Source organism: Ostrea edulis, chromosome 2, assembly GCF_947568905.1.
Source record: "Ostrea edulis chromosome 2, xbOstEdul1.1, whole genome shotgun sequence".
Taxonomy (NCBI): domain Eukaryota; kingdom Metazoa; phylum Mollusca; class Bivalvia; order Ostreida; family Ostreidae; genus Ostrea; species Ostrea edulis.
This window is the reverse complement of record NC_079165.1, coordinates 54,734,787-54,762,224: the sequence shown is the minus strand read 5'-3', so window position 1 is coordinate 54,762,224 and position 27,438 is coordinate 54,734,787. Positions and strand designations below refer to the sequence as shown.

At 35.7% G+C, this 27,438-nt stretch overlaps 1 protein-coding gene across 4 annotated transcripts; it reads right to left on the bottom strand.

The window, feature by feature from the left end:
• Nucleotides 1-1,569: 1,569 nt before the first annotated feature.
• On the bottom strand, nt 1,570-26,448 carry LOC125680373 (probable bifunctional dTTP/UTP pyrophosphatase/methyltransferase protein). 4 transcript variants are annotated; one of them, XM_048919873.1, is made up of 7 exons: nt 26,285-26,448; nt 22,242-22,379; nt 18,533-18,636; nt 14,274-14,342; nt 8,623-8,687; nt 4,538-4,664; nt 1,570-1,782 (listed from the first exon to the last, which is right to left on the bottom strand). In XM_048919873.1, exons 1-7 carry the CDS (start codon nt 26,372-26,374, stop codon nt 1,644-1,646), a joined length of 732 nt encoding a protein of 243 aa, XP_048775830.1. In that variant the 5' UTR covers nt 26,375-26,448; the 3' UTR covers nt 1,570-1,643. The 4 variants fall into 4 exon arrangements, with proteins under 4 accessions (XP_048775830.1, XP_048775832.1, XP_048775833.1 ...); XM_048919875.1 differs by lacking the exon at nt 14,274-14,342; XM_048919876.1 differs by lacking the exon at nt 22,242-22,379.
• Between the last annotated feature and the right edge of the window lie 990 nt (nt 26,449-27,438).

The window sequence follows — 27,438 nt, the reverse complement described above, 5'->3', positions numbered from 1 at the left end:
AGTGGTTCTGGAGAAGAAGTCAGAAAATGTAAAAAGTTTACAGACGGACAACAGGCAACCATAAAAGCTCACTTTAGCTCTCAGCTCAGGTGAGCTAAAAAACAGATATTTGGTACAAGTCAATAAATGTGTGATAATTTTTGTTAACGTTCAGATTCTTCAGGATAATAAAACTATTATGGACTGTTTAGCAGGGAGACATCACAAATTATCAGGTCTGAGTAGGGTTATCACCCTTGGGCACATAGGCGCCCTTGGGTGATAACCCTACTAAGACCTGATAATCTGTGATGTCTCCCTGCTAAACAATCCATAATAATTGTATATTGATAAGTCTGAAAATCTAAAGGGGTCCTCTTCTGCTAATGTATAAAATTTACGAAAATCTTCCCAAGGAAACTTATGTTATCATGTGCCATAGAAAGAGCTGAGAGAGGGATTACTGCAGGGCACCCAATGGGAGGGCCCTGATGAATTTGAATCTATACTATATAAGGATTCTTGCATATTAATCTGACTGTAGCCTTATATTCTAATATTCATTTCTTTGTTCCCATGGAGATCTTTAAACCCCAATTTTGATTTGAACAAAACTTGAATTTTCTAATTAAAAATCTGATCCTTTGATCTGCTTACATATATTGTATATCACTACATAAATATGTAGCCACATTTGTGAGTAGATCAAAATACAAGTTTTAATGCAAGATTTGGCTTTTCTGGTCAATTGGTTCTTGAAAAGAATTTTTTTAAACATCCTATCCTATTTCTAATTTATCTCCCATTTTCAAGAGGCTGTCATAACTCTTCACTTAAAAAAATTGAATCTCCTTTTACTTCAGGAAGCTTTGTGACAAATTTGGTTTTAAATCAGTTTGGTTAAGATGTGAACAGGGAACAATGGAACCACTCTTATCAGAAATCTGTTGCCATAGCCTGGTGTTAAGGGCGCTCACTTTAAAACTAAGAGGTCCTAAGTTCAATTCTCGATTCCGGCACTACATCAAATCTAAGACATTGAAGTTAAACATTGGATGTGACTGTTCCTTTGCTAAATGCTCAGCAGTATTAGTGAAAAGTCACAGGTTTTTTGGATAGGAACATAAAAAGGTGCTTCCAAGTAATGGTAGGCATTGGCATGATAATGAACCCTCACTGCTACAGCCTCGAGCATCATGCACAGGTTAATATTTAATTGCACTTAAAGCTGGTGAAATCTCTAAATATCTAACTTTGCAATGTTTTAGCCTTAAAGTTTGATATCTTTACAAATTGTAATGGTAGCCATTTCCTCAAGAATGTGATGCAGTTGTGAACAAAGTGTTTATGAATCATAAATATTGCTCGTCAATTTAACAACTGGAAATTTAAACAAAAATAAAAGCAGAATGTAAATTATGAAAAATAATTTCATTTTTGAGAATACATGACTGTGATGCTTAGTGCCAGCATACTTCATGAAGCACATTATTTCTTAAATGAGCAAAAAAATCTTGAACAGGATGTAATACAACAAACTCTAAAACTTGAGCGTTAGGATCAGGTAAGCTAATATTAAAAGTGCACAAGAACTACTTTTTACTTTATTTATCTACAACATGTAAATTGTAATACATAAACAAATATTGTGCAGTAAAAATAATCTATCGCAATATGCATATATTTCGGAGTTCTACACAAAATCTGTGAAGAGGAAATCCCATAACATTGAAGTAATCGCCATGGATACCACTGACCAAGCTTCCACCTACAGCCTGGATTCCATATCCTCCTGCCTTGTCCCTATAGAAAATTGAAGAAAGATTTCTAATTACAAAAATCACTGACAAGACACAATCTCAAAGTAAAAACCCTTAATTTTTATCTTGATAGATACATAGTCATTGTATACGCAATTTCCGAGTTTCCTTTTGTGGAACTCTTACGCACAATGAGACGCAAAACATACTATTATTCACATGCGGTGGGTACAAATGCTTATCACTACCATCATATATTGTCTAAAGGCTGATTATCAGACATCATGCAACCACCCAAACTGCAGGGACACACATTATTAGTTTATTAGTATATAATTTAATTCTTATTGTATCCTTGTCTCTGATTGGTCAAATTCCAATTGAGGAACGCAGGTTATTTTTGTATAACCTGGTTTGGTATGGGGACACACCCCCTTGACAACCAGAAGCCGGAACTATTTTTTTTATCTCTCTAAATTTACATCGCAGTACTGTTTTCAGCCTTCTATGGAATAGAAAGTCAACATGTACTTCGCGGATTATAAAGCGTAAACTGACCCAAACCAGGTTATACTCGTATAACTTGTCCCAGAATTAAAGTCATTCCTTAATTAATAATAAAACAGCTCAAACGAAAATCACCATTTTCCCTCGATTAAAATATCAGTTGTGCAGAAGGGGAAATAAAAAATAATTTCATATTTAATTTAATGACCTAATTCAATCAAATGTTATTCTTGATATGGTCAGTTTAATGTATACCAACGGCTGATATAAACAAAATTTACACTTTCATTACTGTTATCTGTATTTACATAGCTAGTCTATAGTATATGTATACATCTTGTACCCACTCAAGTGTTCAACTAAACACTGAAGGTACTTCTATCACAGAAGAGCTGATATCTCGGAAGTTGCATATTTGAAAAACACATTTACTTGCTTTTTGTGCTAGATTATGTTATGATAATACTAGAGTTGCCCAGCTCAAAGACTTAACCAAACTGGTGTATATTCAAAAAGATTAAAATCAGCTCCTCGATCCCCTCCTTTATCATCACTATATGTGTGAATTTAATCAGATATGTATAATAACTGCTGCATTACAGACCAGACTATGACTTTAATTTCCGAAACTTCGACCAGTAATGTTCAGGATCAAAGACCATCTGGCCATAACCAACCTTTATGCTACAGATGATCTTCTAATATCTATGTTTTACAAAGACAGGGCCAGTACAAACAAGAGGCCCATGGGCCACATCGCTCACCTGAGTCACCTTGTCCCATATTTAAAGATTTTCCCTATATATTCGTATGTAAAACTTTGATCCCGCAGTGATTTTTTTGGGCCAAAATGCCACCGATATTCGGCTGTTTCCCCTCACAAAAATTAGCTAGTTTTTCCCAATTATATCCATATGTTTTCCCCAATTTTTAATCTAAGGAAATTAGGCCATTAAAAAAAAAAAGGTTATCGTATATTGCTGACAAAGACTAAATACGTTTTTTTCTTCAGTTTTATTCTCCAAACCACTGCACATGCTTTTGTAAAGAATATGTAAAACAATAAAGGCATCCATATAAGCAGATATGCAGCGAAGTATATAGTTTCCAGATACACATTAAGCCATATTGTTGACACTTTCATGTTTGACCGCCATTATATGTAGGGTCAGGCTAATAACAGGAAGTGGCCAACAGTACATGTATAGGGTTTTACTAAAATCCGAAAAATACAAACAGAAGAGACATTCTGGAAACTTGATTATTAACATAATATTTACAAGATTATGGGTACAATTGCTGGTGAATTAATAATTTATTATTTTCTTTATGATATTAGACAATAAGTGCTTCTTAGAAAAAGTTAATGATATTTATACAAGGTGTGACTTCCAATACATATTTATTTTATGATTTTAAATCAGATCTGAAATAAACCTCAAACAAAAATTTGATTATTTTATGCATCTTTACCATTTCAATTTACTATGAGTGATTTTTCCCAATTTGAGGAAAATGTCGCTAATTTTTCCCAATTCAAAAGGAGGGGTGGTAGTTTGAAAAACCAAAAAAAATCACTGATCCCTATTGTGGCCCCAACCTACCCCCAGGGGCCATGATTTCCACAAACTTAAATCAGCACTATGTCAGGAAGCTTTCATTTAAATGTAAACTTCTATGGCCCAATGGTTCTTGAAAAGAAGATTTTTAATGATTTTTCCTATATATTTATATGTAAAACTTTGATCCCCTATTGTGGCCCCTTCATACCCCCAGGGGCAATAATTTGAACAAACTTGAATCTGCACTTTGTCAGGAAGCTTTTATGTAAATTTGTACTTTCCTGGTCTAAAGGCTCTTGAGAAGAATTTAAAGATTTTCCCTATATATTTTAAAGATTTTCCTTATATATTCGAATGTAAACCTTTGATTCCCTATTGTGGCCCTATCCTACCCCCAGGGGTCTTGGTTTTAACAACCTTAAATCTGCACTATGTCATGTAAATTTTAGCTCTTCTGACCTATTTTGGTTTTTGAGAAGATTTTTAAATGACCCGACCCTATTTTTGCAATTTTTGTAATTATCTCCCCTTTGAAGGGGGCATGGCCCTTCATTTGAAAGCCCTTCACCCAAGGATGTTTTTTGCCAAGTTTGGGTGAAATTGGTTTTGTGGTTCTGGAGAAGAATTCGAAAACATCAAAAGTTTACAGACAAATGGACAGACAGACGGATGACGGACGAGTGATCAGAAAAGCTCACTTGAGCTTTCAGGTGAGCTAAGTTTACTTGCATTGATTCTCCTGTGTTCACATAAGATTTGATGATGTCTTCAGTTAAATTAGGCATTGAAACTTCCGACTCCTCTTCAAATTGTGTTATATCTAGTCTTGCATTTAATGAAATTCTACCTTTAAACACTATAAAAAATGAAAACATACAAAAGCGTCATAAATCATGTTTTGGAAAAGCTTGTAAATTCATTAATTTCTTTTACAAGCAAACAACAATTTACAAGTTTTCAAAGATGAGGGATGATAAGAAGAAAGACAAGAGGCCCACAGGCCTTATCGGTCACCTGAGTACTAGTGAAAAAGTATCACTACTCCCAAGGGCTATGAAATTTGGAATAAATTTCCTGTTCCCTATGAATATCTAAGCTAAATTCTAATATTCACCAACAGCATAAATCATGATCTTAGATGTGTTCTTAAAACTTCACTGTCCTCAAAAGTGCATACACTGATGAAAGGCTTTACATAATACAATAGGTGTATTAACATTAAAACATTAAAAGATACATGTATGACTGATTTGGACCTATCCTCGAGCCAAAACCCTGGGTTGTGAAATTTATCATTTTTTGTACATCCTTTTCTGCTATTCCTAAGTATGTATTTCGATTTTGTACAGTATCAGCAAACTTTCACATAAATACTAAGTTTGGCCCCACCCTGGGGTCAGAGCCCATACTCCAGGGATCATCAAATTTACAATTTTTGTAAAGGACTACCTGTTCTTTCTAAATATCCATTTAGTTTCAATTTAGTATCAATAACACTAAAGAAGATGTTAATTTAAGTGTTTTACACATAAACACTATATAGTAAGTTTGGCCCCACCCTGGGGTCAGAGCCCCTACCTCAGGGATCATGAAATTAAAAATGTTGGTAGAGGCCTTTCTGCTCTACATCACTATGTATTTAGTTTTTCTTAAACATGTGTGGTTCAAGAGAAGAAGATTTTTGAAAATTGATCAATTTTGGGCAGTTTTTGCCCTGCCCCCTAAGGACCCAGGGGTGCAAGAATCCTGAAATTTACAATTCATGTCCCCCTTGTTCCAAAGATGCTTCATACCAAATTTGAAAAGAATTAGAAAGGTAGCTATCAAGAAGAAGTGAAAAAATGTATATTGTTCATACATTTAATAACTGACCATTTTGGCCCCATCCTTATACCAAAACCCCCACCCCTGTGATCATCAAATTTACAATTTTGGTAAAGGACTATCTGCTCTTTCTAAATATCCATTTAGTTTCAATTTAGTATCAATAACACCATCTTCGCTAGCCAAGGGTTTTTGGTCCATTTATGGGAGCGGAGTGGACCGAAAACCCTTGGCTAGTGAAGATGCAATAACACTAAAGAAGATGTTATTCATTAAATCTTTTACACATAGACATTATATAACAAGTTTGGCCCTGCCCTGGGGTCAGAACCCCTACTCCAGGGATCATGAAATTTACAAATTTGGTAGAGGCCTTCCTGCTCTACATCATTATGCATTTGGTTTTTCTTACACATGTGCGGTTCTATAGAAGATTTTTGAAAATTGGTCAGTTTTGGATAGTTTTTTGCCCCGCCCCTAAGGCCCCAGGTGTGCAGGAATCCTGAAAGAAGTATAGGTACAGTTTCTAAAGTAATTTGGTCCAAAATATTGATGATTTCACTAATGGAGCTCAAACCCTGGCATTCAAATAAGGAATAGATTAGCAAACCCAAAATCCGCTCAGTTTGATCAGCACAATAATTTGTGTCATATGACTAGAGCTAGAAGTTGGCATGACATTGTAAAGTATGCCATTTTCAATGAAAATATCCACAAATTCAGGTGGTTTTCCTTTCAGAAAACATACAGCGCATGCGTCGAGCAAATTCATATTCAAGTATGTTTTTCATCTTAAAATAATACACAATATATATCATTTTCATTTTGCTCGACAAATGCACACATCTTTTCCTGAGCAACAATCTGTATGACATTTGACAGTTTCAGGTTTATTTTGAAAAAAAGGCGGGAAATGTCTTATTCATGATGTCATAATGCTATCCAATTAGCAATATCATTCTGATTTTGTTGACATAGTATACCTGGCATATATTTTACTTTCTTAAAACACTAATTAAAGTAATTCCACCCTCCTGTGATGTCATCAGATTTTGCAAAATCAATGATTTGGTTAGATTTATGCATGATAGGAACATACATTTTGTTGGAGTCTTTTCCTATAGTTATTGTAAAAAATCTTGTTAAAAATAAAATATTTCAAAAGTCTAAGTTATTATAGGATTAAACATTCTTTTTGAAGAATTTATCGATGTGTAAACTCTGGACATTTTACTCACAAACTGAATAAAAGTGCGAAGCAATGTTTGATTTGATTATAAGAATGTTTGATTCTTATAATTCCAATTCGTTTATCAACAATTTTAAAAGATTTGAATAGTTTCCCCTCCGAGTCTCCGTACATTACGTTATTCGTTTTCTGGCGCGTATGAATACATCGCGCCGTACAAAAAAATCCAACTTTGATAAACATTTATGACATTCAACTTTAATTTTCGAAAACTCACAACAAAACTAGTTTATAATCACCTGATAAGTAATGTTTAATTCAACAATTTTCGTCGGAATACGGGTGATCAGAAAAGCTCACTTGAGCTTTCAGCTCAGGTGAGCTAAAAATCTTGTTAAAAATGAAATATTTCAAAAGTTTAAGTTATAGATGAATAATCAATGATACGTTTCAAAATATTGAATCCAAGGGCAATAACTCTGTTTCTATTGATTTCTTTATCAAGTCTATTATGCGATGATTTCCTTTATTTTTTACAGACATTTTATATATTTTTGTGAAGATACAGTTTCATGTAATTGTTATGAATGCTACTATATCGTCATAACCAGTTTGTATGGAATTTTAATAATGCTGTTCAAGGAAAATTGCAATTTTCTGACGGTGATATATGATTCTGTTTATGTACGTCTTACATTTTAAGAAGTGTGTTGACCTATTTATTTTATTTGATAATTTGTTAGGTTTAACTCTAATGAATGGAAATAAATACACATTTTAAACCTGTATCAGATAAAACTGCGAGTATGGAGTTACCTTAAGGTTAATTTCAGACACATTTTATAGAGAGAAAATTTTTGGTCCTTTTTTATGTATACAAATGTACCTTGTTCTTTACAATTTATGTCTCCCTTGTTCCAAATTTGCTTCATACCAAATTTGAAAAGAACTGGAATGACAGTTATCAAGAAGAAGTTAAAAAGGTCTATTGTTCACACATTTAATAATTGGCCATTTTTGCCCCACCCCGATAGCAAAACCCCTATCCTGGGATCATCAAATTTACAATTCTAGTACAGAACTACCAGCTCTTTCTAAATATCCATTTAGTTTCAATTTAATATCAATAGCACTAAAGAAGATGTTATTTAAGTGTTTTATACATAGACACTATATACCAAGTTTAGCCCCACCCTGGGGTCAGAACCCCTACCCCATGGGTCATGAAATTTACAATTTTGGTAGAAGTTTCCTTGCTCATCATTACTATATACTCACTTTCTCTGCTAGATGCCCAGGAGTAAAGAAAATACATCAATTTTACAGTTTTTAACCAAAAATTAAGGCCCCTTATGGTGGGGGGTTATAAAATTTACAATTTTCAGTCTCCTTCATGCTACGACGTCGACATACCAAATTTGGTCAAGATTGGCCCAGTAGTTTCTGGGAGGAAGTTGTTAACGGACAACGCACGACGATGGACGCAGATCAATAGCAATAGGTCACCTGAGTGATTCAGGTGACCTAAAAACATAATAGACTGAAATATGAATCCAACTCCTTAAAAAGCTCAGATGGGCTGCCATATCAAGTGGTTGGTACAGAGCTATCTTGCAACCTGCCATCAAATCTAGCAGCAATGAGAGAGAGAGCAAAAGAGAGAAAATAATTTAATTAAAATCCTACTTCAGAATATTACATCAAACTTAAATCAGAGCATTGGATTTCATGGAATTTTCATGTTCAATAATTGGTGGATTTCTTTTGTGTATCAGAGAAGAAAACAGAATATAGAACTCACTGTCCGAAGATTTAGGTGTCACCAGCACAACACTAGTTAAAACTTTGTGACTTCTACCACAAAAACTGTTAAAAAAAAACAAGTCATCATTTTATATAACGAGGTAAGCAGAGTATCACACTACTTAAACTTACATTACAAGAGTTGCATGCTGTTGGTATCACACAACTTAAACTTACATTACAAGAGTTGCATGCTGTTGGTACAATAAGTGCATCTTTCAAACTCAAAAATTCATTTCATCAATTATTTCTCCATAAAAAATTGTTGTGGACAAATATTTTTACCTTTCTTATATCAGTGACCTTCATCTTAAAGGGACTGATTCACGATTTTCCCCAAAATTTTGTTTTTCACTTTTAATGATCAAAATCTACTGTCTAATGTGTTTGAAAGATTTCACATGAAAATTAAGGTTTTACATTATCGCAGAAGCTCATTATAGAGAGTTTATTATTTGTTTTGTAAACAAAGATTGCGGTATGCTATTGTTTATGAAATTTTCAAAAGAAATGGATATCGATCTAAGTTTATTATATCTTTCACATTTCAATCATTTTTTGGGGTAAAATGTGTCATCTAAAAGTTAAGATTTGTGACTATGCAAAATTAAGATGCATTATATTACAAAATCAATATTTCACTTGTTTGTTTGTTTACATATAAACACTCGAGTCTTTGTTTACATAACACAGATTTAAGGCTAATATATTGCTTTCATTCTTGCATTCAGAAGGTCAAAATTTTGGCTGTCAACATTAAATGAGTTATATTTTTAATGTTTAACATAAAAAATGACAAATATTTTTGTCAAAAATCGTGAACCAGTCCCTTTAACCATAAGATTATACTTTAGGGTCACAATTAACTGTCTTCTCATACACAATCTTTGAGCCAACATGAGCTCAAACAACAACAATAATAAAATCTATATAGTGCCTTATGTAAAAAAAAATTACTCAAAGGCGCTTCACAAAGGTAACAAGATGTACTGTGAGCAATGCTCACTAAGAATACCCCCCGCTTACCTCAATCTCCCAAAGGGTATTGTTAATAGGTATAAATAAACTTCAGTATTATGGTCTAAAAGGTATCTAGGAACACAGCATCTCCATGCGATGAAAAAAGCCGTTAAAGAATTTAAATGGAAACTATATTGCTACTTCAATGTCCAGTGCACATGACCTTTGACCTTTTGACCCCAAAATCGATAGGAAACATCTTCATCCCATGGGTAGTCCATATGTATGATATGGTGACTGTAGGTGGAAAGGATAAAGCTTTAGAGCCCGGAAACCATATTGCTACTTCAATGTCCAGTGCGCTTGACCTTTGACCTCAAAATCGATAGGGAACATCTTCATCCCATGGGTAGTCCATATATAAGATATGGTGACGGTAGGTGGAAAGGATAATGGTTTAGAGCCCGGAAACCATTGCGTCTACAGACAGACGGACGGACAGACAGACAGACGGACAACCCGATTCCAGTATCCCCCACCCCCCACAACTTGTTGCGGGGGGTATAAAAAGAGGAATGCAACAATAAAACAATTAAACGAAATTAAATGTGGACTATGACAGGAAGCTTTCATGTGAATGAAAACTTTTCTGGCCCAGTGATTTTTCAGAAGAAGGTTTTTAATGATTTTCCCTATATATTTGTATGTAAAACTTTGATCCTCTATTGTGGCCCCATCCTATCCTTTGGGGCCATGATTTGAACAAAATTCAATCTGCACTATGTCAGGAAGCTTTCATGTAAATTTCCACTTTCTTGGCTCAGTAGTTTTTAAGAAAAAGATTTTTAAAGATTTTCCCTATATACTTCTATGTAAAACTTTGATCCCCCCTTGTGACCCCATCCTGCCCCCGGGGGCCATGATTTTCACAAACATGAATCTGCAATATGTTAGGAAGCTTTCATATAAATTTCCACTTTCTTGGCACAGTAGTTTTTGAGAAGAAGATTTTTTAAGATTTTCCCTGTATATTTGTATCCAAAACTTTGATCCCCCCTTGTGGCCCCATCCTACCCCAGGGGGGCATGATTTTAACAAAGTTAAATCTGCACTATGTCAGGAAGCTTTCATGTAAATATCAGCTTTTCTGGCTCAGTGGTTCTTGAGAAGAAGATTTTTCAAGATTTTCCCTATATATGTTTGTATGTAAAACTTTGATATCTTATTGTGGCCCCATACAACCCCCGGAGGCCATGATTTTAACAGGAAGCTTTCATGTAAATTTCAGCTTTTCTGGCCCAGTAGTTTTTGAGAAGATTTTCCCTATATATTTGTATGTAAAACTTTGATTTCCTATTGCGGTCCCATCCTACCCCCGGGGGACATGAATTTTACAAACTTGAATCTGCACTATGTCAAGAAGCTTTCATGTAAATATCAGCTTTTCTGGCCCAGTGGTTCTTGAGAAGATTATTAAATGACCCCACCCTATTTTTGCATTTTTGTGATTATCTCCCCTTTGAAAGGGACATGGCCCTTTATTTGAACAAACTTGAAAGCCCTTTACCCAAGGATGCTTTTGGCCAAGTTTGGTTGAAATTGGCCCAGTGATTCTGGAGGAGAAGTAAAAAATGTAAAAAGTTTACGGACAGACGACGGGATATCAGAAAAGCTCACTTGAGCTTTCAGCTCAGGTGAGCTAAAAAAAACTATTCTCAAGATCGACAGCTGAAAGTTTTTTGGGTGGGTGGGGTTTTGGTTTTTTGTTGTTGTTGTTTTTGTTCATAACTAAAAACAGTCACAGTTTGATACATGTTAGAATCTAAAAATCTAATCATGGGCCACAACGCTCACCTGAGTCACCTTGGTCCATATCAGAAGACTTTCCATATATATTTGCATGTAAAACCGTAGTCCCTATTATGGCCCCAACCTACCCCTGGAGGCCATGGTTTTTGCAAACTTGAATCTACACTATGTCAGAAAGCTTTCATGTAAATGTGAACTTCTTTGGCCCAATGGTTCTTGAGAAGATTTTTAAAGATTTTTCCTATATATTTGTATGTAAAACTTTGATCCCCTATTGTGGCCCCATCCGACCCCCGGGGGCCAGGATTTTAACAAACTTGAATCTGCATTGTCAGAAAGCCTTCATGTAAATATCAGCTTTTCTGGCTCAGTGGTTCTTGAGAAGAAGATTTTTAAAGATTTTCTCTATATATTTCTATGTAAAACTTTGATCTCCTACTGTGGCCCCATCCATCCGACCCCCGGGGGCCATCGTTTTAACAAACTTGAATCTGCACTATATCAGGAAGCTTTCATGTAAATATCAGCTTTTCTGGCTCAGTGGTTCTTGAGAAGAAGATTTTTAAAGATTTTTTCCTATATATTTGTATGTAAAACTTTGATCCCCTATTGTGGCTCCATCTGACCCCCGGGGGCCATGATTTTAACAATTTAGAATCTGCACTATATCAAGAAGCTTTCATATAAATCTCAGCTTTTCTGGCTCAGTGGTTCTTGAGAAGAAGATTTTTGCTATATATTTGTATGTAAAACTTTGATCCCCTATTGTGGCCCCATCCGACCCCCGGGGGCCAGGATTTTAACAATTTAGAATCTGCACTATATCAGGAAGCTTTCATATAAATATCAGCTTTTCTGGCTCAGTGGTTCTTGAGAAGAAGATTTTTAAAGATTTTTCCTATATATTTGTATGTAAAACTTTGATCCCCTATTGTGGCCCCATCCGACCCCCGGGGGCCATGGTTTTAACATTTAGAATCTGCACTACCTAATAAAGCTTATCTATAAATTTAATCTTTTCTGGCTCAGTGGTTCTTGAGAAGATTTTTTAATGACCCTACTCTATTTTTACCTTTTCTTGATTATCTCCCCTTGGAAGGTGGCCTGGCCCTTTAGTTTAACAATTTAGAATTCCCTTTACCTAAGGATTCCTTGAGCCAACTTTGGTTGAAATTGGCCCAGTGGTTTTTGAGAAGAAGTCAAAAATGTTAAAAGTTTACAGACGGACGGACGCCGGAATACGGGTGATCAGAAAAGCTCACTTGAGCTTTTAGCTCAGGTGAGCTAAAAATGAGTTTTAAGATGTTTTTTGAAAATTTCAAGAGATGTTCACTTCTTAATATCATCTGGAAGGTCATTCCAGAGATATGCTGCAGCCCAGCTGAATTGGCGTAATCTGTATTTTTTGGTTCTGATTTTTGGCCCCACAAGTCGCGACTTTGATTCTGACCGTAATGGTCGACTTTGCTAGTTTTCATTTAAAAGACTTGCGATGTATGACGGCGCAGATCTGTGGAAGGAACAGTATGTATAGGTCAAAATCTTGAATTGGGGTCAGTTATGGATGGGAAGCCAATGGAATTCTGCAACAATCGGAAATATGTGTTCCCGTTTCGGCAACATTGTAACTAGACGAGCTGCCATATTCTGCACCCGTCGCAGCCTGTCCAATGTTGTTTTCCCAACTTCAAAATATAAACAGTATCCATAATCAAGTTTATATGTTACAAAGGCGTTTACCAAGGTTTTGCAAGCTTCATTTGTTAAGTAGCGCCTTATTTGCCCAATGTTATAAAATCTGATGGTGACATGATTTGACAACTGATGATACCTGTTTTTCCATTGTAAGATGATCGAAATATATGCCTAAATTTTTCACACATGTTGTACTCTTGATAGTAAGGTCCCCCACCTTAAGATGTAGTGTAGGGGCGAGGCCTAAGTTTTGTTTCGTTGAAAATTGAATTAGTTCAGTCTTGTCTTGAGGCCCATGGGCCACATCACTCACCAGAGTCACCTTGATCCTGCTGTTGTTCAGCTGTTGTGATTATTAAAAAGATTTTTTTCCAATCTTCATTCCCATGAAAAAGTTTGACCCCATATTGTGAGCCCCAACCTAACCCCAAAGGGTCACAACATAACCATGGTACAAGGTCACAAATCTTGGTATGAAATGTAAGGTCTTGCCATAAAGAATCTATATGCAAAACAAGAGTACCGCAAACAGTACAATATATGCCCGTCAGACAGTGACATTTAACCTGGAAGCATACTATGCACTCTGAATTGATACAACACACATTCTGAACAGAAAAGCCTTAAAGTAGGTCATGGCGCACCAATCCATCTGACATGTGAACTGATTATGTATTTCTCTGAGAGGGAAGTTGTGAAAAAATGTTGGTGCAATATCTATCTATGATGATAAAAAGTCCAGGAAACCATTTCATCTTACTTTTAGCCCTAAAGTAGGTCATGGTGCACCAATTAAGTTGAAATGTTTGAAATGTGAACTGATAATGTATTTCCCTGAGAGGGAGGTTGTAAATTTTTTTTAGAGCAATACCAAAAAAAAATCTGGAAAACTGTTTGACCTACTTCTACCCCTAAAGTAGGTCATAGTGCACCAATCCAGCTGAAATGTTAACTTCACTTGTATTCCTTCAAGAGGAGGCCTTTGACTAAATATCAGGGCAATATTTGTAGCCATAATGAAAAAAAGCCTGCAAAACTCGACCTATTTATAGCCCAAAAGTAGGTCAAGGATGGATCAATCTAACTAAAATGCAAACTGAAATTGTATTCCTCTGAGAGGAAGCCTTTGATTAAATATCACGGCAATATCTAAATTTGTAATGAAAAAAAGCCAGGAAAACTGACCTATTTTTAGCGGCATAGCCCAAAAGTAAATAAAAATAGTCAAGGTCACAGCAAGCCATCTTGTTCAACCTGTGGGAATGTAATGTAATTAAAAGATTTATATAGCGCCCTATCAACATTAGTTCTCTAAAGCGCTTTACAAATGTGAAAGAAAAGATCATATAAAATTGATGTGCACATACATGTGAATAAAATATTCATAGTGTCAGAATTAAAATGCATAAATATTATTAATATATAGAGCCAATGTAATGATATGATTACCCTAATAACATATGAAACAATTTAAAACAACCCTTAGGAATAATTAAATACATAAAAAGGACATAGGTATAATAACAAACAACAGTTTTTTTGGTTTTTTTGGTGTTTTTTTTTTAATAAAACTGGTTCCAGGGCCAAATAAATGAGATAATCTCAACATATGTCTCATTTTTATAATGAAAATACAGAGAAAAGTAAGATTAACATCAAAGTTAGCTCATTTCAAGATTCATGGTCTCTAAGCCGGAATTGTCCTGGAAAGAATGATATCAAGGAACACATCCAAACTCCTACATATTTAAAATGGGATGCTGCATCTATTAGTATGGATGCCACATCCCTGCACCGTGATGATTTTGAAATGACCCTGGGTCTGTAAGTTTGAAAACATTAAGTATGTGGTTATCCAGAATCTTGGTTTGTTCATAAGATTTTTTAATTTTACATTAGTTCCCATGTCAGAAGTCCTGTTCCATCCTTTGTAATATAAATCTTGGTGTACTTTTCCCACATCCTGGCTTAGTTTTACAGGACTACAGTTGATACAATGCGACATGTTTCCTATGGTGAATATTGTGTCTGTTATTTGGACACCTACAGTGAATATTGTGTCTGTTATTTGGACACCTACGGTGAATATTGTGTCTGTTATCTGGACACCTACGGTGAATATTGTGTCTGTTATTTGGACAGGTGAGAAAGAGGACACACACCATTATTGTATGATTGAATAATTTTGTATTTTTAATTGGCTGAGATCTAACAAACTATAAAAAAAAATAGAACGTTATATTTGCCTCCACATGCCTTTAAGGTGAATATAACATTTGATTTTTCCAACATTGGACAAAAAATAAATTGGGGAATTTCCAAATTGGCTACTTTGTTTTGATCGTCCCATGAAAATTTCCAGTCTCTAATATCTTTTCAAATAGGATACAGTACAGGGAACAGTACACAACCAGAGCCATTTCCATGACAAAGCTGTTCTTTTTGTGCAGTCAAGTGAATGGAACTTTGCTGAAGCGAGTTTTGTGATAGTGTGCCTTGGAACTTTCAGGATGTGCTGGAATGACCGATTAAAATTGACGTTTATACACCGCGATCACGTGATAGTAACCAATTGTAGGGCAAAGTTGATACAAATGGTGTTTCGCTACCCGATGGTCCGTAAAGAGCTATGCGAAATCCTTCGATAATGATCCAAATCACTATTGGTGCTTAGTACCTGGGTGTAAATTAGATGGAAGGAAATAGGCGCATTTAGCTGCGTATCCTTGGGTGCAAGGCGTGAAGTTTTACCAATATCCTCAAGATATTCCCTAGATTAATTTCCCTCGCCAACTCATATAATTTAATCAAATGCATTTTCCTATAATTGGTTGTAGTGATTCCTTTCTTTGAAAGATAGCATTTTAAAGCAGGAATTTGATAGCAATTGAAGTATTCCATGCTTGTTAACTTAGTTATTATTGTAATCCGAAGTGACATGCCCTACAAATTACGTTCAATGCACGATAAAAGTCACAGTGGATCTGTGGATCAAAGTCCCATATTGAAGATATCTTTAATTATTTGAAGATATCATCAATTCATTTGATGCACACAACAATTCAATTAAAGATCTTCAAATAACAAGAGGTACTGTGAGCAATGCTCACTAAGAATACCCCCCGCTTACCCCAATCTCTCAAAGGGTGTTGTTAATAGGTATAAATTACCTCTTTCACCGAGTGTAAAAATATGGTATGCCTTTGTAGAAGAAAATGGAAGATATAGTCCGAACACAAATCCATGGCATAAACCTATAATTTTGACCTTGAGATCAAAGGTCAATGTCATAAAGAGGTCATGAATGTACATGACACATAGTCTCATGGTGATACACCCATGTCTTATGGTATGACTATTTCAAAACCCTATAATCAATTTTGACCTTGAGGTCAAAGTTCCAAGGTCATATAGAGGTCATGATGGTACCTGACTCATCGTATCATGGTGATACACTCATGTGTCAAATATGGTATGCCTATGTCAAAGAACAAATAAGTTATGGCCCGGACACGAATCCATTGTAAAAAAAACCCCTTTAATTTTGACCTTGAGGTCAAGGTCATATAGAGGTCATGAAGGTACTCGACACATCGTCTCATGGTGATCCACCTGTGTGCCAAATATGGTATGCCTAAGTCAAAGAACAAAGAAGTTATGGCCCGGACATGAATCTGTACAGACAGACAGACGGACAAACAGATTCCTATATACCCCCAGAACTTCATTCATTAATGTATGCATGTTCCTGTTGTAAAATATTTTCACATATGTTTGTAGTCTTTGAATTCTTATGAATCATATTTTAAAACAAGATGTGCTTGTGAAACACTGATGCCCCCCAAACTCCCCGTCGAGGCTTCATTACGTCACCTACGAATAGACCTCTCCTATGTGACGCAGCACAATATACAGATTTGTATATTGTGAGTCCGCGATTATCACGCAGGCAAATAACACTAAAGAAGTAGTTCGCAGTTAAAAGTTTGAAGATATTGATATTAAGAGCATTAATATAAAAGTATGGATTTTATTTTAAACATAAAATGATCAAAAAGTAGGGAGAATCTGTTCAAATTATTGTGTAAAGTAATGAACTTGATGTTTACGTTCTTGTTTTGAAAGTTGTTTACGTTTGACGTAATGTTTTTTCGTCATTCTACAGCGACATCACAGTATACGCGGCCTAAGAAATCGCTATCCCATAATGCCTAAGTGGAAGAGTTTGGTTTGTGAGCAAACGAATTCTGGTGGAAGTTTGTGATGCCCCCAGATTACAACAAAGTGGAACTGTAAGACATTGTACATATAGTGTACATATAGTGGAACTTGATCATTCTAGCGAATAAGTGGAACTGTAAGACATTGTACATATAGTTTTTGTTGAAAATTTCCTCAAACATTTTGGTGTCAATGGAAAGGTCTTGCCACAGGGAATACACATACCATATATAAAAGCTTTACCTCTTATGGCGTAAAAGATATGACCAAGGTTAAAATTTCTTCCAAAAACTAGGTCAACGGTCAATGTCAAGGTCACGTCAACAAATTTGGTATTGTTGGAAAGGTTATATTAGAATTTTCTAAAAGTAGGTCAAAGGTCAATATCAATGTCACCAGGTCAAAGATTTTGGTGTCAATGGAAAGGTCTTGCCATAAGAAATACACATACCAAATACGAAAGCTCTACTTCTTATAGTGTATAAGATATGACCAAGGAGAAAAGTTTAGGTTAAAGTTTCGTGCCAGACAGACAGGCCAAAAAACTATACGACCTCGAATCTTCGATTCTGGAGGCATAAAAATAATATATTTATTTTTGTGCTTACTTAATCAAAAGCAAAACAATCATATAAGGAAAATAAGCCAATGTTGGTTTCAGTATGGGGGTGAGTTGACATGGATTGCTAGTTGGTAATAAGATGTGCTATTTCATGTTTTTTTGTAGGGGGGGGGGGGGGGGGTGTTGAGGTTTGGAATTTTAGCATATTTGTGAGGGTATTTGGTTTGGGGGCAAGTTAGATTTTAGGTGGGGATGAGTTGCATTTTAGGTGGGGGCATTTTGGTTTTCTAGGGGTGAGTTTGTTTTTAAGTGGGGGGGAAGATGGTTGCCGGGTGGAGGTGACTTGGCAAAATGTGGGCACAGGTTGCCAGATGGAATTGATTTGGCAAAAAGTGGGGGCAAGTTGGCGGGAGCGAATTGCAAATAGGGTGACTTGTCTGTTCACTTCCTTTAAAACATGCATAGCAGTTATGCTGAGTGAATAGTTCCAAAACTTGAATTAAAGTACAATCCGAGTGATAAATGTAATAAGCTGTGCTATATGAAACTACTAATCCAAAAAATTATTATTAATCCTTCCTTCACCCAAAACTTTGATGCAATATTATATATGATTTCTGGTAAATATATTTTTGTTTTGTTATAGTTTTTATCCACATACCTAGTAATCATTTCAATAGCATGATCTTTGCTGCTCGGCTTCTCAAAAATACTTTTGCCATTTGTGACTATAGTGTCTGCTCCAATAATTAAGTCGGGTGAAGGCTGAAAAACCATTAAGTATGATGAGCACAGTGAAATGACTGGCCTTGTAAAATACAAGAAAAGACAGGTCTATTCCTTATATACATGTAATTCTTTTCTTGTTTGTAAAAACTAATGTTAGGAAACAGGACCCCTCCATCTTCCTTTATCAATTAAAAACCCATATAAGATACATGTTTGGAATTATTAGTCGTTCAATATTTCTACACAATATGTTAACATTGTGTTGCAAATGAAAATCTCCCAAAACATGTTTTTAGCTTAATAGAACTACATTGTATAATCATAATTGTATCCCATCTCTATGAACATGTTATCTGATGCTTGATTTTAGGACATTCTCTGAATTGGCTATAATTTTTTTTATATGTATATATATACCATAAATAACTATCCCATTTCCATTCTCAATGATCGTGTAGCGTGTGACAGCATGTCGATAATTCCATTGTCATCGAAAGCAAGTTTTTTTTACTTGCCTAGATGGTCGAGCGATCTAGCGCACTGGTTACATGCTGCTAGGAGATTTGGCTCCGCAGGTCGTGAGTTCAACCCCGGGTAGGGGTGGAAGTGGGTATCCAAATAAAGTGAAATTTTCTGTGCTTCATATTAAATATTTCTTCACTTAGGGCAGTTATGTTCATTTAAGAGTTCATTGCTATTTCAGTGCTTTATATATATCATATATCATGTATAATAAAATACACAAGGTATGAAACAAAAATTTGTAAACAAACAGGGGGTCCCCGTTTCGGGGCACATTTTCCAAGTAATTGCAGTGTTACCTAAGGAATTTTGGCGAGCGGCAGGTCAGGGAGATGTCATACTACAAGTCTCTTTAACTAAAAACCCATCTCATCTCTTTTATTTGACACAATCTTGCGTGCATTGATCGGACAGGGCTTCATCTCTTCCACTGGCAGCCAAAAAGGAGGTCACAGAGTACAAATTTATAACGTGTCGTGTGATTGGTCCGCGATTAATCCCAAGACCATTCAGATGATCCCGAGACTAAGCAATGTCTTTGCGAACCAATCACACGGTGCGTACAACAAATTCGTACTATGTGACCTCCTTTTTGGCTGCTAGTGGAAGAGGTGAAGCCCTGTCCGATCAATGCACACAAGATTGTGTCAAATAAAAGAGATGAGATGGGTTTTGAGTTAAAGAGACTTGTAGTATGACATATCCCTGACCTGCCGCTCGCCAAAATTCCTTAGGTAACACTGCAATTACTTGGAAAATGTGCCCCGAAACGGGGACCCCCTGTTTGTTTACAAATTTTTGTTTCATACCTTGTGTATTTTAGGTAGTCGGAGGTTTCGGCCCAAAGACACTTCGGCCCAAAAGTTGGACACTTTGGCCCAAATTTTTGAGACACTTTGGCCCAAAGACATTTCGGCCCTAATTTTTTTTGTACGAGACACTTCGGCCCATATTTTTCATTTTGCTAACATCACCCATATTATTGCGTTTCCACAACATTATAGTAAATTGACACTTCGGCCCAGTGACATTTCAATTTCGGCTCTGAGACACTTCGGCCCAATGACATTTCGGCCCAAATGTTAAATAATGACATTCATGGGTCAATTTCTTTGGATTTTATATAATTTGTTTTTAATTCTTCATTATATTGATTACCTGTTTGTTTTAATTGCTTGTATCAACCATAATGAAGTTTCTACAACTTTACAGTACGTCGACACTTCGAATTCAGTCCAAATGTAAAATAAAGACATTCATCAATGAATTCCTTCATCAATGAATTCCTTCGGGTTTTAGGTATCTTGTTTTTATTTCATCATTATATTGATTACCCATTTGTGTTGTAATTGTGTAGAATCGGTACGATTGAAGTGAAGCCTGGTGAAACGCGGCCATTGTTAAAAATAAACACGCGCGGTTTGGCACGCGCCTTCATGTACCCCCAGATAAATATGGGGAGCTAACTATGAGCAGTTTGAGAGAAGCCATTTGATATCCAATCCATATCATTTCGTTGCTTATCATTCCTTAGCTGCTGTTAGAACAAGAAAGATGTCAGGTGAGACTTTAACTTTCATTATAAATACTATGATGTTGTTTTAAAAAGTAACGTGTGTGATATAGAATGATTTATTTCCAAATTAGGGCCCTCTCGGGCATACAGCATACATCATTGTTAACATTTCAATGTGCAATGTTTATTGAAAAAAATGATGATAAAAAAAAGAGAACAAAACAATAACGATATATAAAGCAGAATAATAAATCGAATAATGGGCCGACATGTCTCAGTTAAAAAAAAAATTGGGCCGAAGTGTCTCAAAAATTTGGGCCGAAACGTCTGGACCGAAGTGATGATATATAAAAACCAAAGAAATTGATCCATGAATGTCATTATTTTTAACATTTGGGCCGAAGTGTCTCAGGGCCGAAATGTCGGTAGAAGGCCAATCTCTAAAGCTTACAAAAAGCGTGAAACGATTACATAAATCGAAAGAGGGATGAGATAGACCGGGAATTTACACATTTCAGAGAAATTATTATAAGCCACCAAAAAAATTATCAAAAAAAAAACGGGGGGGGGGGGGGGGGGGGGGTGGGTGTTAGTAATATCCATACTTCAGGTGCCTGTGTCTAGCGCACCGTATGACTGTCTCCTGGTAGGTGAGACATCATTAATTAGACGAAGATCAAGGAATATTTCACCCTTTGCAGCCAAAATATCACTTATTTTCCTCCTTTTTATGGAATTTTTCCACAAAACAGTAAAATAATTGGAGATTTCCTGCTGTGTACATTTCCGATGGTTTCTTTGGTATGTAATAATTTGCTTATTTTCTTAGAAATTCAACAGAAACCTCTTTCATGGCGAAACCATAGCTAAACTGAAATATTTTTCAATGAGGTAAAAACAACAAGACTACGGTCCATGTAATTATCTTGTTTATTTAATACTAGGTACCTTCTGCCCAGGCGCACGCCGGAGATGATAATGACCAATTTCCCGAATCACTGATCATGTGCACCCTTGGTGGTTTATCAAGATAATTTACACTTTGATATAGACTTTTGTAATAAAAATACCGTGGCAAATGGTGTCAGATAGCGAATGTGGTGTTTTAACGAGAATTTTAAGTAATAAGAAAAACTTTCTTAGAAAAATGCGACTTTATCACAAAAATGGCAAATTGAGTGGTGATAATTCGAGAATTGACTGTATCAAGTTTGGCCCTACCCTTGAGTCAGAACCTCTATCCTGAGGATCATGAAATTTACAATTTTGGTAGAGGCCTTCCTGCTCTACCACACTATGCATTTAGTTTTTCATACAGATGTGAAGTTATAGAGATTTTTGAAAATCGAATTTTGGCAGATTTTGTCCATAAGGTTGCAGGAGTCCTGAAATTTACAATTTATGACCCCATTGTCCCAAAGATGCTTCAGACCAAATTTAAAAAAAAAAATTGGAATTGTAGTTATCAAGAAGTTAAAAATGTTCAATTACTAACGCACAACAAACGACAACAGACGCTGACCAATTGCAATAGGTCACATGAATTTACTCAGGTGACCTAAAAATAATGTTCATGCACATAATGACCTCTATATAATAATACCTCAAGTGAGAATAGCCTATCAACCACCTCCAGGGTCTTCTGTTTGGCAGTTTCCCGAACATAATCTAATGGACATGAAAAGGTCCCTTTATCCAGATTTTCTTCAAAGTTTGACTTAGCAGTCTCAAACTTCAGATTCTAGACAATAAATCAAAGATCAAATTAAGAGTCATGGACTTGTCAAAATTATCTGATATTTTATCAAGATATAATTGTCAGGACCAGGTGTTACATGATCAACTTATATCTTGATAAAATAGACAGTGGCAGATCTGGGGTTGGCTAACCAAACACACGCGATCCCTACCCTCACAAATATCATCCAGTTTTTTGTAGAAATATGTCCCAAAACACTAAGATATATATGTCTTATTTTGTCAAAACTCAGTAGTTTCTGTTGGCTTCACCCCCTGGGCCCCCACCATGATTTTCCCTGGACCCGCTGGGGGCCTCAAGACATCCCCTAGACACACAACCATTTACTACCCCACCCCACCCCCCTTTGGGAATTTATAGATCCGCCACTGAGATACATACAATGCAGTGGTTGGGATAAGCATATTGTCGAATGTGACAATGGCGCGTTACCAGCTAGTGTCAATGTGACATTTCTAAAATGAATGCGCCATATTGAAATTTTTATGCGATGTTTTAAAATGATGAGTCCGAGAGATCAGTAATTCAATCTAAACACTATTACTGACAGACTGTATTTCCATAGGTAACTTTAGTTTTATTATTAATATTTGTGTTAAATTTACGTTTTGCCAAAAATAGGATTCTCATCATGATTTTCTGTTTTGACGTTTCTACGTTGTCTCCTTGTGCTCCAACAATGTCTACTGCTAGTACTGGCTTATCATTCAGGCGAAAATTAAAGAAAGTTTGCCCTTTGTCAGGCTTAAGAATTACAAAGTAAGTGGGGAAAAGCTCAAACTAGGTATATCGACGATATGCGCCACAACCGCGCAGTGTTTTCAATATTCCATGCACCATTTTTTAATTCAATGTGACTATGGCGCAGGGCGCATGCTTATCCCAATCACTGCAATGTATATTATGTGACATACAAGTCCCTTTAGTCAACAGGTCCAGTACGTAAAATCTCTATATTTAGCTTATGTATAAAGTTATATAACTTTACAAAGCCTATGAGTGAAAAATTCTCGAGAGGGACGTTAAACAACATACAAACAACTTTACAGAGCTATATGATAAGCTTCATTTAGCTATTTCAAACCTTTTATCAAATGGTATTAAAATAAAATAATGGAATTAACTTGATATGCCTCAGACAATATTGTAACACTTATTGAGATATATATTTACTAATCTGGTTTGTCTGCTATCTACAGAGGAATACCAAATATGGATTTAAGATTCCACAAGTATGTTTTCCAAAATGACGTTTAAGAAAATTGACCAATCCCATCAGACTGACTAAAACAAATGTCAGTCAGTCCACACTATCTCAGGAAGCTTTCATGTAAATCTTAGCTCTTCTGGCTCTTGAGATGAAAGATTTTCCCTATATATTTCTATGTAAAATTTTGATCCCCTATTGTGGCCCCAACCTTCCCCCGGGGGCCATGATTTGAACAAACTCAAACTTCACAATGTCAGGAAGCTTTATATTGTGGCCCCAACCTACCTCCGGGGGCCATGATTTGAACAAACTTGAATCTGCACTATGCTAGGAAGCTTTCATGTAAATCTCAGCTCTTCTGGCTAAGTGGTTCTTGAGAAGATTTTGAAAGACTTTCCTTATATATTTCTATGTAAAACTTTGATCCCCTATTGTTGCCTTAACCTACCCCTGGGGGGCATGATTTGAACAAACTTGAATCTGCACTGTGTCAGGAAGCTTTCATGTAAATCTCAGCTCTTCTGGCTCAGTGGTCCTTGAGAAGATTTTTAAAGATTTTCTCTATATATTTCTATGTAAAACTTTGATCCCCTATTGTTGCCTCAACCTACCCCTGGGGACCATGATTTGAACAAACTTGAATCTGCACTATGTCAGGAAGTTTTCATATAAATCTCATCTCTTCTGGCTCATTGGTTCTTGAGAAGATTTTAAAAGATTTTCCCATATATTTCTATGCAAAACTTTGATCTCCTATTGTGGCCTCAACCTACCCCCATGATTTGAACAAACTTGAATCTGCACTATGTCAGGAAGCTTTCATGTAAATGTCAGCTCCTCTGGCTCAGTGATTCTTAAAAAGATATTTAAATGACTCTACCCTAATTTTGTATTTTTGTGATTATCTCCCCTTTGAAGGGGGCATGGCCCTTCATTTGAACAAACTTGAAAGCCCTTCACCCAAGGATGCTTTGTTCCAAGTTTTGTTGAAATTGACCCAGTGGTTTTGAGGAAGAAAATGAAAATGTGAAAAGTTTACAACGATGCCAACACTGATAGACAACGGACAAATTTTGATCAGAAAACCTCACTTGAGCTTTCGGCTCAAAAAATAGAGCTAAACAAGATGTGTTTGTGAAACACAAATGCCCCCGATATTGGCCAATTCCAAAGATGGCCAAGGTCACAAGGGCAAATATCTTGGTACCAGTAGAAAGATACTGTCACAAGAAATGCTCATGTACAATATGAAAGCTCTAATATTTACCATTTAGAAGTTATGACTAATGTAATGTAATCAATGAACACACCGGACCGAACCAAATTTTGTCAGACCGAAAAACCTAATGTATAAAAGTGAAACACGTGAAAATGCAAAACCAAGGAAATCTTATTTATTATACCAGTAATACTATACCAGGGATCCTTCCTGCATAATACTTTAGATGGTTGATGCGGTTTTAATCATATTCATTTACGTATTTGGATTTGTGTGATAGTTTTTACTTATAACAAACATTTAAATGACTCCGCGTCAAAATAGTAAAGCTCAAAACCGGACAGTGAGACATCGGACATACCGGTCCGGTGTAAAAAATGACGCATCGGACCTTAGGCACTGCACATCGGTCAGGTCAGACGGTCCGATGTCTTTCGCATAGACTGTTATTAGCAAGGTTAAAGTTTTCAAAAAGTAGGTCAAACTCCAAGGTCAAGGTCACAGGGTCAAAAATGTTGGTACCCATGGAAAGGTCTTGCCACAAGGAATACGCATGTGAAATATCAAAGCTCCATCACTTACTGTACAAAAGTTATTAGCAAGGTTAAAGTTTCAGACAGAATTACAGACAGGGCAAAAACAATATGCCCCCCCCCCCCTTCGATCTCGGGGGCATAAAAATAGAGAGACTAAATTGTTAAACTATGTGAGGGAGCACAGGTACTGTATTTTTGCTATTTAAAAAAATGACAAAAAATCGATGGAATTCGGTCCGATCAAAAATATTTCTTTGAACAATCTTTGTTATTTCCGCGTCTAAAAATAAGAACTGCTTAAAATGTATTTCCTTGACATTTCCGGTAATGCAAACCACAATGACCCCCCCACCCCTCCCCATTAATTGCTAGAACTGGCCGAAGCTGAAAGTCAATTTCCAGACATGAATTATGAAGGACTGCTCCAAGATTCGGTGAAGGCGTCAGTCCAAATATTCAGCGGAGCCGAATCTCAACCAAGATTAGTTCAGAACAAGTCGTGCATCAAATGTTAAGCAAGTCACAGTGAAGGCAACAGAAATAAAATGTATATATAGTATTTTTTAAAAATTCAATCACATTCATGTATAATATGTTTTAATGATTTGATATAAAACCCAGGGAGAAAACTAAAATGGGCTGTTTCTGCTGCCTAATTTCATTCATGTACCGAGTATTTGGAAAATATATACTGTTTAAATTGAATTTGATCAAAGCAAGAACATTACGAAATATGTACATACATGTAGCTGTGCTCGCTCAAACGATAGCACCGTCAACATATTCACTTTATAAAGCTAAGCCTATTATATACTGAAGCTAAACATAGAGATGCATGGTGCTGGACTCAGTCTGTTCTAGTACTTCTACTATAGTATTTGTCATAGTAACTAAGTTATTGAATTTGAACTAAAATGATTACAATGTTTCCTAGGATTTGTCGTCTTCTTGGAGAACTACTAGCTAAAACAATTCTTTTTGAATTCAGCTGCTGCAAAATTGGCTCCAACATCTTTCTCTCTTATTCAGCGATTGCACATGTATCGTAAAATAACCTATTCTGGATCATCTCGACGTTTGTGTATACGCAGACTAACCGGAAGGGTGCGTCGATTTACCCAAATGGCCCAAATATATCCAAATGGAACCCAAATGGAAATCAAATGGACCCAAATGGAAGTCAAATGGACCCAAATGGAGGTCAAATGGAACATATAATTGCTACCTTATATGATTAACTTATATATCGACCTTAAAAAAAAGTATATTAGTTATTTATCGAAGTATGCCTTACAAACTTATACCTATGCTTTGTGGAAAATTTCTTACGTAATAATAGAAAAAAATACTAATAAATGATCAAACAGTGGGATTGTTAGCCGTTATCAACAGACATAAAAACAGAATATGTCTATAGAGGAATTTTTATCAATCGAAAGAAGGAATAAAACTTTTAATTTGTTAAATTAAATTGGAATTTGAAATAAATAAAAAATTGAAGAACTCATTACATACAAAAACAATTGAATAAATGGAACTACTGTACATACTATTTACATAGATGTAGCTAATAAAAATCAAATGCATGTATGCTTGGAATCAATAAGACTACATATTATTTACAACAAAAGTAATTAACATGCACCATGTAGATAAAGCTACTGTTTGATTAACAAATCCTATGAATGACTAAACTTTGCGTATTACCTATTAAACATCAAAACATATATTATTTACAACAAAACAACCTTACATGCATTATATAAATAGGGTTAAGTATATATATATAAAGCACCATACAAAAACACATTGAATTATTGGAGCTACCGAACACATACTATTTACAACCAACTTTTTAACATACATGGCTTTTTATTTGTCTCTTTTTTTTTTTTAATCTATTGGGAGAGGGGATGTCTTCCTGTTTTTTGTTTTTATCCTACGGAGACTAGACTTTTTCACAGGCACCTGAAGTATGGATATTACTAACCCCCCCATTCATTTTATTATACCGGTAGAAGGCCAATCTCTAAAGTTTACAAAAAGCGTGAAACGATTACATAAATCGAAAGAGGG

Excerpts from the sequence above, each read along its gene's own strand:
- LOC125680373 (XM_048919873.1), bottom strand. The coding sequence starts at position 26,374 with ATGTTGGAGCCAATTTTGCAGCAGCTGAATTCAAAAAGAATTGTTTTA. Across the intron at positions 22,380-26,284 it reads GACAAATCCTAGGAAACATT|AATCTGAAGTTTGAGACTGC; the intron begins GTAATCATTTTA and ends TTTATTGTCTAG. Across the intron at positions 1,783-4,537 it reads GTGAACACAGGAGAATCAAT|GGACAAGGCAGGAGGATATG; the intron begins GCAAGTAAACTT and ends AATTTTCTATAG.